Source organism: Rattus norvegicus, chromosome 4 (assembly GCF_021556685.1).
Source record: "Rattus norvegicus strain SHRSP/BbbUtx chromosome 4, alternate assembly SHRSP_T2T, whole genome shotgun sequence".
In the NCBI taxonomy this organism is placed as follows: Eukaryota; Metazoa; Chordata; class Mammalia; order Rodentia; family Muridae; genus Rattus; species Rattus norvegicus.
The window spans coordinates 41,332,183-41,345,388 of NC_141537.1; the positions used below are offsets into that span (position 1 = coordinate 41,332,183).

Sequence of the window (13,206 nt, forward strand, 5' to 3'; positions counted from 1 at the left end):
ACAAAAAGCAGGCTATTATCCCTCCCCAGTCGGTTTTACCTGAGTTGAATTTAGCTATGCACTAAGCCCTTATAAAGGCCACATAATACAGAATTCTTTCTATGGTACTAGAGACAAGACTCTGTCATTGGCAAGTTCTATAGAAATAAATCCACAGTGAAAAAAGGCATTTGGACTTCTTCTTCACACTATCAAGAGATGCCCCAGCTGGCCCAAGAAGTGTTGCTTTCCACTAAGTAAACTCCAGGCCTGCCAGGAGTCCTCTGCATCGTGCCCTTTGGATGATCACCACAGGGGTAACAGTAAATCACAATATCCCATAACAAAAACAAATTCCAAAAGTCAATGTGTTGGATAAATAGTCAATAATATTCATAATATAAAAATATAGTATCAATATTGGTCGTCTCTAAATTAATGATACATGCATTAAGATGGCTAGTTTACCCCTAATTTAATAAGTATATTGTGATTACACATTTCATTAATTAATGTCATAGTATATGGCGCTTCATTTATTGTAAAGACTGCAATCATGCACTTCAGCAAGGTTCAGTGAGGAAATTTTTAGTTGAAATATCAGGGAGGCCATATTTCTATAATACATTTTTGAGATTATTTGTACCTTCGGTGACTTCAAATTTCCAGGAAGTGAAAATAGACAACTAGAGCAAACATCTCATTAGCATTACAGAGGTACGATGTCACTTCCTGAGCCACAGTGCTCACACATAAGAGAAGCAGGTACTCTTGGGAGACAAGGGAGATATTCCTGATTATTCCAGTCTGACAAAGAAATTGCTCCCCAAAGAACATGTTTCTTGTCATTCTTAAGTCCTTCCTCGTTTCCCCCACCTACTAGTGCTACCTCCACAGTTGGGAAATGACAAAATATAATTGCCTCGTGAGAGGTAACTTGAGAAGTGGAGAAGTTCTCTGAAATACAGGTGCAGGATGGTGGCCCCAGTAGCGACCATCCTACTGAGCGGGTGGAAGGAGAGCGAGCCCGAAAGATGTGGTCAGGAATTAGCTGTGCTCCACTTACTTCCTTTCCTGCCCTTACCTGTAGCTGTGACATGTGGGAGGGGCCTCGCAGGCCTTTTCTTCATAGAGTGGGTCTGAGCATTCCCTGCCTCCATAGGCTGGCAGCTGAATGATGACGCGCTGTCGAGACTGCTTCCTGGCTCCAGAGTCCCCTGTGATGAAGCAACTTTCTTAACCTCTCTACATTGCACTGGTAAGAGAATCTCTCAATACCAAATGGTGTTGAAGAAAATTTCCCGCCTCCACAATGTATTTTGTGATGTAAAAGAGAGGCCTTATCCCATCTAATACTGTTTACCTCGTAGACCACTTATATTGAAATCCCAACTTATATTTTCAAATGCGAAGAATGAAGAGGAACAGTTCCATAGTCAACTGGTCCTTCCACTGTGAATTTGCAAAATAATTGTTCTTTCACATTATTCTGTCCCCTTGAGAAATAAAAAGATCTAATTAAATCCTTCCTTTTACTGTAAGTTTATCTCCATGTCATCTCATGTAGCCGTGTTTGTTACATGGGACACATACACTTGTCGTGGGTCTTCCTTGGGAGAATATATTCACTGTTACAATGCTATTTCTTTGTAATTCTCTTTACTTGAAATGCACAGCTTATTCCAGCTGTTTATTATGCCTGTTAAGCAGCCTACACTCAGGCCACACTCTGAGCAGTGTGCTCTCAGTAGAGAAACAACAGAGTTTCCAAAGAAAGACTCTTTTAGGGAAGTGTCAAAAATAGCAGTAATTACTGTAAGTAAATAACTCCAAATGATTTCTAAAACTTGGGAGAGGGGAAAGCTTTACCTTCAAGAAAGAAGTTGACAGTATGAATGCATAACTGATTGAATGATGTGCAAATTTGTTTTTTAGATTGTAAGTGCAGATAAAGGTTTATGAGCTTTGATGAACTGTTTTTCAACTTTCCATATGCATATCTTTTAAGGGAGAGTAGCTTACATGGCACATTTTGTCTAAGAAAATAATTATGTGGAGAATTATGTCAGCAGATTGTATAATTCTTCCTGCAGTCACATGATTTTGCAAGATTGTTAAATATTTGATACACAGACTACAGGAACAGCGGGTTTTTTTTTTTATAGAGTTTATAGCCTTTAACAACTGAAGTTCAATCTGAAAAGGCACAAAACATTTCAAACGTTATTGTGATTATAAGGTAAAATGATTTGAACGTGAAATTTTTCTCATAACAGAATCATTTTTCATGAACTCAAGGTGTCTCTTAACACGAAGGTAGACGTGTGATGGTAGCCATGCTTAGAGAGGCTAAGCATGTGCCTGACAGAAAAGCTGATCAGGTCCCAGTGATCTCTGAATGACTGTGCTGGAGAACCCCTTTAAAAGCAGCAACAATCCAATGGAGGAGTTAGGGAAAGGACTGAAGGAACTGCAAAGGTTTGCAACCCCATAGGAAGAACAACAATATCAACCAACCAGACCCTCCAGAGCTCTCAGGGACTAAACCACCAACCAAAGAGTACACATGGGAGGAACCCATGGCTCCACCTGCATATGTAGCAGAGGATGGCCTTATCTGGCATCAATGGGAGGGGAGGCCCTTGGTTCTGTGAATGCTTGATGCCCCAGTATAGAGGAATGCCAGGGCAGGGAGGTGGGAGTGGGTGGGTGGGTGGGGGAGCACCCTCATAGAAGCAGGGGAAGGGAGGATAGAATAAGGGAGATGTGGAGGGAAGACCAGGAAAGAGAATAACATTTGAAATGTAAATAAATAAAATAGCCAAGAAAGAAAAGAAGAAAAAAGCCGAAACAACACAGTAGACAGCTGGGCATAAACCTAGAACTACTAGGTTAACATTCTTCATAGCTGGGTTTGAGAGTCTCTTTCAGGAGCTTGTGATGAACAGTTGTAGAAAGGACGTGCACAGATGGCTCTGTGTGCCCTGCTCCAAATTAAGATTCTGGATTATTGTAAATTGTGAGGATTATTCCCATTGTGTGTGGACCATGTTTATAACTACAATAATTATGTTAATGAATAATTGGAATACTGTAGTTAATGGAGTAGGGAATTGGGGACTGGGATGGCTGGCAACCAGGAAGTGAAATACTTGTAACACTGTCATGGATGTTTAATTGCGACAATTTAAATTCAAATACCAACTCTGGATTTTTGTAAATTTGATATGATTTATCCAGAGAAGATCTAAGAAATGTCAGCCAAAATTTCATGTTACCCATGCTTCTCTATTATATTGTTCAGAGGACATCTAACTGCAAGTCCAGGTGATGAACGCCTTAAGTATTCAGAGACGGGAGCATTTTCATTTCTCTCACTGCTTTTCAGAATCCATTGTGCTTCCATTTTTCATTTTGGTCACAGAGCTAATTTTCATCTTTATTACAGGAGCATACATTAACTTTGATTTTCTTTTTGCTATTTTTCTCCATTCCTTTAGTACTCTGCCACTTTAGTACTTGATTCTGCCTTTTTATTGTTTTGAATCTTTCTTTTATTTTAGTATATGCTTAGGATCAATTATTTTTTTAAAAGAGTATGAAAAGTAAGTAAACTTCTGATAATTTGGTTAGCATCTGAGGAAGAATTTCTTTATTTTCTTCTTTCCTTTCCTTCCTCCCTCTGTCTCTCTCTTAGTTTATCCTTTTAATTTGGAAAAATATCACCAACATATGGGTCTTGGTTTGCCTGATGATCAAAATATTTAGAGGTCACTCACTCTTAATGCTTTTTTGATTTGCATAAGGAACACAGATACAGAAAGAAGGCCAAGGGACTGGGCATTGGTGCACACAATGAGTTCAGCACCAATGGCAGCTTATAAACTAAAGTTCTTAAGGAATTAACTTTCCAGATGTCACCTGGTACATAGGCAAGAATGTTCCAATTCACATATTGCTTTTTTAAAATCTGTTTCTACTGTCAAAACACATATGTTATCTAACATACATGTTTGTAATAGTCTTCGGGTATCTTTTTTATTCAGACTATACATACACATGTATGCTACAAATCAAAATGTTTGGTATTTTTCTTCTTTAATTGGCTGTACAATGATATTCTATTTATTCTTATTCAAAGTTCAAAGTCTTTTATCTCGTGTAGCCATAGGATAAATAACATGTCCTGATTAGACTGGAACACTTCAAAGCTGTAGCACTCAGAGAGGAAATTTGATGGTGTTACACAGGAAATAGTATGGCATCCATGTTTCTTCTCTGATTATAGCTAAGGGCTTCCTTGTATGTTCACTTTAGGACTTAATGAGGAGATAAACCTTTAGCCATCTAATCCAAATGGGGAAAAAAGGAAATCATTCAGTAATTTACTTCTTATAAATTAAAGTAGCAAGTTATATCCAAAAATGATTTACATTTTAAAGTGTCCATTTTTCAAAATTCATGAATAATAACAAGTACACATCCATTTGAGGACCAAACTACTCATGAATAATTTCTGATTTTTATTGACATTGTTTTTATTTTCTTCAGTGCATATCATGGGAGAGAAATGAATAAAATTTTAAATGACTTGTTTTATTCTTCCTTGAAATCTGACACATTTTGTCCCATTTTTGGCAATACTACCCTGTAATTTTACATCAGTAAACTGATTTTTAGAGGAAGGACTGACATATATAAAACATACATAGTAAAACACACATAAAATCAGACTTTACCTGAAAATTTAAATTCAAAAGAAGTACTCCATTCCAGAATTAGTTATTTTTTGTCATTGCCTCTTACTGAATGCAAAGGAAAATTTAATCATGTGCTGAAGTCAGTCACTTGAATTAGGGTTGTTTCATAGCAAAATAGTAAAAAATTAGCCTCAGACCTTTGTTTACTTTTCCTCAACACAGCAAAGGGCTAGCCTAGTCATCTGTGATCCCAGCCTCCTAGTGCTCTGTTGCAGCCATCAGCAGGGGAGCAGAAAAGTTTCTTGGGGAGCACAAAGCATCTTCTGCTATTATCTATCACCCCACTCCTTTTATTTCTTCAATATACATTTTTCAGTTATTACTTTTAAATCTAAGAGCCTAGGTTTATGGTCTTTGAAAATATTTTCTTCTAGGTGACCAGCTTTCACTGAAACTGGGTAGAGCTGGTTTACTGTCCAAGTGAGCGAGTCTTTGCCCAGCCAAGTAGATTTCTACCTATATCATCCATCACCAAATGGAGCCTCTTGTTTCCATGGCATTCTTACACAGAGGGGTCATTCTCACTTCAGGAGCTTCAAGAAGGAAATGTCACCTAGTAGCAACTTGAGTAGAATATATATATATATATATATATAGTATATATGGATAGATTATAGATATAGATATATGCTCAAGTGATCAATGTACTTAAGCCCACCATACCTCACTTATACCCATCTCTCAAGTGTTCCTTCTTTATCATTTGGATCCACAACATGCCCACAGGCATACCCTACTACAATTTCTCATTCTCTTCTCTCTCTGATGTTTTTATCCATACATTCACTTGGAATACTGGTCTCTCATCTTCAATTTCTTCATTAAAATCAACACTTCATTTGACAAAAGCTAGTTAGCTGCATTTAGCTAGCTATTCCTCATTCTTTCTCCTTTCTTATACCTTTACAATTCTCCAGCTAGCCTAAGCTTCTGACATTAACCTTATCTACCTTCTACTCACCTTGTAGCAGCAATGTCCAAGATTAGTCACCTTGACATAGCCTTCCTTACAATCCTTTCTCTTTCTACCTCTTCTACCATTTTTGTTTCTTTGATAATAACAAGATTATTCCATTCTAGACACTATATTGAAAATTATCATGCCCCCACTCACTTCATGGACTTCACTGTATCTTACATCCGTTACTTAGTCTTCTGTTAAGGCAGTTATTACCATCTGTACTTTCAAATTATCATTAAATATTTTATATACTGAACATTTTCCCAACTTGACAGTTCACCTAATATTTATCTTAATAAAATACTTCAAGTTCGGTGGGGCTGACATGTATGTTTTATAGCACTTTGACATGATCTACTGTTGATTTTATGACCTTATTTCCATCTTAACTCAACCAATATTATCAAAGTACTCAAAGCTCTCCTTGGCATTCTCTCTCTCTTCTTGGGCATTGTCTTGGAACAGTCTTGACCCTGCTCAAAGCCAATTATTTTCTTTTAGTTTTTTCACATTAAGGTTGCTAAATATGAATTAAGGCACACTGACAGCTGTGCTGAGGGATCTCTTTTTAAGTGTGGCTAAATGAGAATTGGATATTGTTTAGACATCCTACCATCAATCGTTAGCTTGTTTTGCTTTGTCGTTTTCCAAAGTGAAGTTACTTTTCTTTCTTACTCTCTATTTTCTTCGACCAAGCCTCATGCTCAGTGGTGATTCTTTCTTTATACAAATTAAATGATTAGAAAACTAGTTATCTCACACATCTCATACCTCCAGGATGTGATCTTGTTAATTGGAGAAACCTTTTATTTGGAAACAAGCGTGGTACATTACAGTTTCTGGGAAAACATTACAAGAGTGAAAGATGAATAATTGCTTCTAATGCAGCATTGAAGCCTTGAAAATAATCAACGGATTATGAAACTCATAATTATTAGTATTCAGTTCAAACTTTCTATGAAAGTGTTATTCTGTGGTGATTAAATGCTTTTACCAGAAGTTTCTCAGAAAGACTACTTTGAACACACCAAACTGAAGCATTTGCCACATAGTAAACACATGTAATGGTGCCGTACTCATGCTACAAGATCATGTAACTATTATAGGCTAAGCCGAACCTGAACCTAAACAAAACTAAACACAAGGTTTTCCATGTAATGTAGTATAGTGTAATGTAATGTAGAACTTTATCACTGAGGTAATGAATAGCACCAATGACGTTGGAGATCACAGCTTATAAAGTATATCACTTAAAAAAGATGAAACCAGGAATTTCAGATTTTATGTGACTTTTAGGAAAATAAAGAAATAAGATCTTAAAATCTGTTTTTAAAAAAATCAGAAAATGCCATTGTTTCTTATAAAATTCATGCCAATGACACTTTTCTCTCTTTTTTGCAGTTAAATTGATGTTTATTGAACCATTAACATTTTTACAAAAGCTAATGTGAATGGAAGTTATAGCTCACGTGTCAGAATGGGAAATGTGCTTGACCTTCAACCACACACTAACAACAAACAGACAAAACAAAACAAAACAAAAAACCATGTGCTACATATCTTTCATCCCAGACTCTGGGAAGTAAGACCAGGAACATCAAAACTCTAAGATCATTCTTACCCATTAGTATGTTCAAGGCCAACATGAACTAAGTGACTCTCTCCAAAAATAAACAAACACAACAAATTAGTGTCAATCATCCTTTCTCCCCCAAAGATAATAAAGAGTTAAACATAAATGAACTTCTCTGTTAACAGTTTAATTTGATATAATATTTTAATACTACTCTACAAAACACAGAAGAAAATTTCCTAGATGTGTTAGTATGCACCTGTAATTCCAGAAACCGACAGGAAGGAAGGAAGATTCCAAGGCAGGAAGATTCCAAGAACCATACCAGCCTGCCTTACAGACTGAGGTCCTATCTCTCAAGTGCAAACAAAATTCCCTAAACTTATATTTCAGCTAGGCACAATGATATTTTGTGAAATAATCAGTTATGGCATTCAGAAAATTAAGTGGTTTAAAATAAAATTCAGCAAGTTAAAAAGGTCATTGAGCTAGAAATTAACTCTTAGTTGCAAATCTCCCAGGATAGTCACGAAGCAGAAATACAAGGAAAGCCTGGAGACGGTACATGTTGAGAGAGCACATGGGAAAACAGGAGATGATGTTTTCCACATGGAGAGAAATTGTGCTGTTACTGTGTAAATGGGAAAGAAGGTGTGAAATTTTTCTCAGTGGGAAAACCAAAAAAAAATGTCCTGAAGGGTAATGAAAGATTTATCAGGGGATCTTCCATGATAATAAAAAGTCTTTGAACATCACAAAAGCCAAAAACCAAACCTGCCAGGGAACAAATAGTCTTGGAAATGCCTCATGGCACATTAAGTGTTGGCAGGGAGACAGCTTGGCCATTTTTCTCTTTGCTTTATTCCCATCCTTAGGCCACATAATTGAATCCTTAGCAAACTTGGTTTCAGGCTATTTCTTGCCTGTAAGTAGTTTAGAAGTCATGTGTCCTGTGGGCACTGGAAACTCTTGAAACTTCAGAAGACCAGTATATATTCTTTCAGGATTTATGAAAGATAAGGTTTATTAATAAGATCTAGAATCATTTCAATCTGAGGCATATAATGAAACTTCAAGGGAGTTTCTGGCTTGAAACTTACTGCCTGCCAGGTAGTCTAACATGGTATTATTTCTAGGGAGAAATCCAAATGTTTTGACATTCATGAGAAGCCAGGACAAGGCTCTGTATAAGAATCACAAAAAGAAGTCAGACATCCTGCTGAATAGAGGTTCTGGGTGAAGAACTTCCAGAATCAGTACTCCATACCTTCTCTGCATGAAGAGGGACATGGTGTCCAGTCACTGTATGGGGTCATAATACAATCCTTCCTACAAGGAAGCAAGCAAGGTCTCACTGTTTCAGGCCGAAGGCTTTCAGGACACCTGGAACAAACAAAGAAATTATTCAGCCTTTAGCAAGCCATAAAACCAAGTATCTTAATTTCCTTCCAATTTTCATTGCTGTATGAAATCACAGTCAGCTCAGGAGCTTCTGTTACTCAGCTTTCAAAGCTGCTTTTAAGGAGCACCACTCAGCTAAGTTAATTCTCTCCAATCATATCTGGCATTAAACTATTCATATAAATATGTAAATTTAGTGACGTTCATGCTATCGAGAAGAAACATAATTATCATATCCTTCTCTTTCGGATAATCTCTACTAGTAAATAATGTATGTTCTAATATACATAATAAAATTATTTCTTAATAATAATTATTAAAGTAGTATTATAATCCTACATATGTGTGCATGTGTGTATATAGAATGCGTGTGGGCATGGACATATGACAATGGTTAGTTGGTGGTTCTGGGATTGAACATAGCCTATTGAACTTGTTTGTGTTCTCTCTCTCTCTCTCTCTCTCTCTCTCTCTCATTCTCTACTTTTTTTAATGTCACGGGATCCTACTATGTAACCCTGGCTAGCCTCACTATGAAGACTAGGCTGGCCTCAAACTCTCAAGAGATTCACCGGCTTCTGCGTCCTGGGTACTTGGATTGTAGGTGGCTGCCATTGGATTCAGTTGCCTTAGTTTTAGTTGCATTGTATTAGTTACCTTTAAAGAACTAAATTGTAAGTTAAATAGTTAACACCATTTGTCTCCAATAATTTTTTTTTTAGCATTTTACTGACACTTCATTTTCAACATATTCTATAATTAGTTGCCTACATGTCCTTTCACACACACACACACACACACACACACACACACACACACACACACACACACACACATATGATGCTCTATACTGTTGTAAAAATGTGACTCTTTAAAACAATGGGCAGGAAAAATAGTTAAGTATGAATCACAGAAATGGATTTTTTTTAACAATTCATAAAACTGGACTTATAATTTAATTTGAAAACATCCTATGAAAAAAAAAACACTTCATATAATCCAAAGAATTCTTTTGGGATTATGGAGCTACTGGTCAGTAATTATTATTGAAAGCAATTCTTTTAAATGAGGCATTTTATAACTTTAGCAACGGGAGGCCATTACTCAACTGTGAGCTCTTCAAATATGTAGCCCGAAATAAATCAATGGAATTTACAATGTTGTCATTGACCCTCCACATATTATTTTAGTTTGGAAATAGCCACAGCAAGATACTTGGCTAACTGTGGAGAGCAAAATTACCAACAACAAAGTCACTAAATGAACACACGAAGATAAATTATACAGCCTAGACTGCATCCAATAAAATGAATTCTGACTTCCTTTGGTGAGGCAATTGTTTCAGTCAACATGCGGCTGTTCCCTGGAACTGTTTGTATTTAGCATGTATGGTTTAAATCAAAGAATTGATTCCTCCCTCCTCCCAATCTTATTCAAGGTCAAATTAAACAGATGCAATGGGAGTTGAAGTTTGTTACTTGGGAGGATAGATAAGATCAATAACATTGATTTTGCCATCTCCCAGTAATCTATTTTATTAAGAAGAGTTTAAAACAAGGTTCCTATTTGCATTTTTGTTTCAAATGGCTTGCATTGGAAAGCAGTCACTGAATTTAACCTACTATTTAAGGAGAAGGGTAATAACATTTTCTTTGGAACTTAAATGTATTTGATTTAATTTCCTACAGTTTTAAGGGCAAAGGAAACAAACATGATTTAACAAATCTATGTGTGTGCTCAGATCATTGAAAATCAGCTGTAGCCACATAGCAGAGTTTTTGCTGCATTACTCTGGTGATCTGATATGAGGCATCAGGGCACACTTCTTACTGGATGACCTTGTAAGACTGGATCCATCAGACTCTTTCACACAGAGGTCCTTGTTCGCATATACACCCTTCACCCAGGGACAGTATTTTATTTTGTAGCAGCTCTAAGTTGCAACGTTTGAAAGGCCATTAGCTTGCAAACAGAGAGAGGGAGCCTTTTGCAAATCGGTATAATATTGCTCATCCTGTCAGGTCTAGTGAGCACTTCTATCTCTCTTCTAATCTCAGCAAGAACCAGCCTCCTCCAGGACGTGGAACTTTCACCCCTGCTGTGGCTAGCACCATTGCATTTTAATATATTGCAAATTAATTTCCTGAGTCAAATTAATAACAACCTGAGTGTAATTTCCATTAACATATTGGTTTGGGGCTTACCATATGAAGTGTGAAGAATGGTCTCTTTGGCATATACTTTCTAATATAGTCTCAAATATCAAATGATATAAATAACTATACCGCGGAGCTAAGTATCTCTAATATCTGGAATGCTAGCAAGATAAAAGTGCTTAATGGGTCTCTTGTTTATACCCCTGGGGTTTTCCATATGTCAGATAAATTATTTTCACCCCCTTGGAAAATTTCCTAAAACAAAACCCAAAAATCCGTCTGGAAGAGGCCAGATAGGAAGAAGGGTATGTAATGGGATTGTGGAGAGGCAAAAGAGGATAAGAAGTGAGGGTAACCTGGGGGCTTTATATGCATCCACAACATCGCCAAAGAGCTCCAGTCACTGAAGAAAATAGCGAAGGAAGCGGTTTTCATTCTTAAACAGCCTTTCCAAAGGTTTATTGAGTGACTAGATCAAAGGATTTTTCCTCATATAATCTTTTCAGCTGACTTTGAAAATCAAAGCCACCTGCCTAATAATTTGAAAAACACAAAACCACAGTCAGACTTAGGCCAAACATGCTGGTTTTACTGTCTATGTTCCACATGGCTTAGGACGTTTGAGTTATTAAGAAAGTTAACTGTTTCAAAAATTGAATAGGTCATTCCCCCTCAAAAGAATGTTTTTTGAAAATTTATTAATTTTTTTCCATGAATTGATTATTACCTTCATGCCATCACTTGTTTTTTGCTTATTTTTATCATAAGGTACTCTTAACACCTCAAGTCTGATTGGTTTTCTTCTTGTTGTTTTGTTTTCTCCTTTCCACCAGAAAAATGTTCTCTTTGTTACCATCTGGTTAACCCATAGGAAACTGATGGGTTTTCTACGTCTCATAACAGCTATCTTGTCCCAAGGCTCTCCGTTAAAAGTAAACGGTTACTTGCTTTACCACAGACAAATATGTTTGGTCTTATACCAGTGATATAGTATTGTATGGGCGAATGAAAGGCAGATCTTAGATGGCTTTTACTCAGTTAAACAGATTGTCAGCCTCCAAGCCTAGGGATATGGAGGAGGTCACGGATGACCTCCACTGGTAGGACTTTGTATCCTGTCATTATTGATCAGACAAGCCTAGAGCAAGCACCTCTTTCTTTACCTCAATAGCTTAATAAAAGCAGACTGTGCTACAATAGATTTGGAAGTAAGGAACAGATAGAAAGTTTTCTACAGAATTTATGGATGCCAGATACAAGACCCAGAAGTAGTTACAGCTTTATCAGCAACGAACACTGAAAGCAAACAGATCTTTTTATGAGGAGAGGTATGACAAGCATCAGAAGACTCCATTTAATGAAACAAGCAGAGCCCAACCAGCCCTCTGCATGGCTGACCACAGGATTTACCACTGCCATTCTCAAGTCCTTACTTCTTGGGTCCCACTTGGCCCACGTTGACTCGCACGCAGATGACTTTCCGGGTCTGCATGCCCACAGAACATGACGTCTCCCCAGTCCATGTTGTGGTTGTATTGAAGGATGACACTGATGTGTCCTCTATACACTGACCCCAGGGACCAGTTTGCCAGTGGTACACAGTGCAAGGATGCTCATTGCAGCTGCGCACCTCTTGCAAAGCACTGCTGTTAGGGCAGCGAATTCCACCTACAAAAATGGACAATGACAACAGATTAAACAATGGAAAGCCAACGTGAACTAAACCATTCTCTTACTTACTAAGCAGGTAGCTTGGAACCAGCACACTACAAAAAACCAAATTATTTTTTTCAAGATCTAGCTTAAAATACAAAGCATACAGTGTGCATACTAGATATTCAAGATAATTTAGGACCTTAAGGAGAAGCCATCGTTCTTCAGAGAAACCCAGTATCAGGTGCAAGGAAGCCCACAGTATTGCTAACCATCAGAGACAGACAACTTCCTGCCATGGATAAGAATCTCTGACTATGTTTGTAAGTACCATCTTCTAAACTGAATGTCTTCATCCAGGGTTTCCAATACTGCATACTTGAATGTATTAGAGTTTCCGTGATAACAAGTGAGTCTGTTAAAGTTGAGTAACAGCTTAGGATCTTCTGGAGTATTACTGAAAAAGCGATAGGGTTAGTAATATTTGTTCAACTTTACGATGTCATTGGGTGTGCAGTGTCCCCTTATTTTATGTGTTCCAATAAAAACCAAATGGTCTAAAATTAAATTATTAAACAATACTTTCCATTTAGCTCTAATTTTTATATTTATTTAAACAGCTTTCTATGACTTAAGTCCATGTTTGTTTTGTATTATGCTTTTGCAAACTTTACCAAAGAAGTAGTTTTAAACTTCTCTATTCAAAGTTCAGATCTTTTCAGT

At 37.0% G+C, this 13,206-nt stretch overlaps 1 protein-coding gene across 2 annotated transcripts in view; it reads right to left on the minus strand.

The window, feature by feature from the left end:
* Thsd7a (thrombospondin type 1 domain containing 7A) overlaps positions 1-13,206 on the minus strand; it is a 446,922-nt gene that overhangs the window by 78,633 nt on the left and 355,083 nt on the right. For both annotated transcript variants that reach the window (XR_015685737.1, NM_001191970.2), the window contains 3 exon segments: positions 12,264-12,498; positions 8,541-8,656; positions 1,064-1,196 (listed from right to left, as the gene is read on the minus strand). Coding sequence is in view for 1 of the 2 variants with exons in the window: in NM_001191970.2 (NP_001178899.2) it covers positions 1,064-1,196; positions 8,541-8,656; positions 12,264-12,498 (484 nt within the window). In the remaining variant the exon portion in view is untranslated.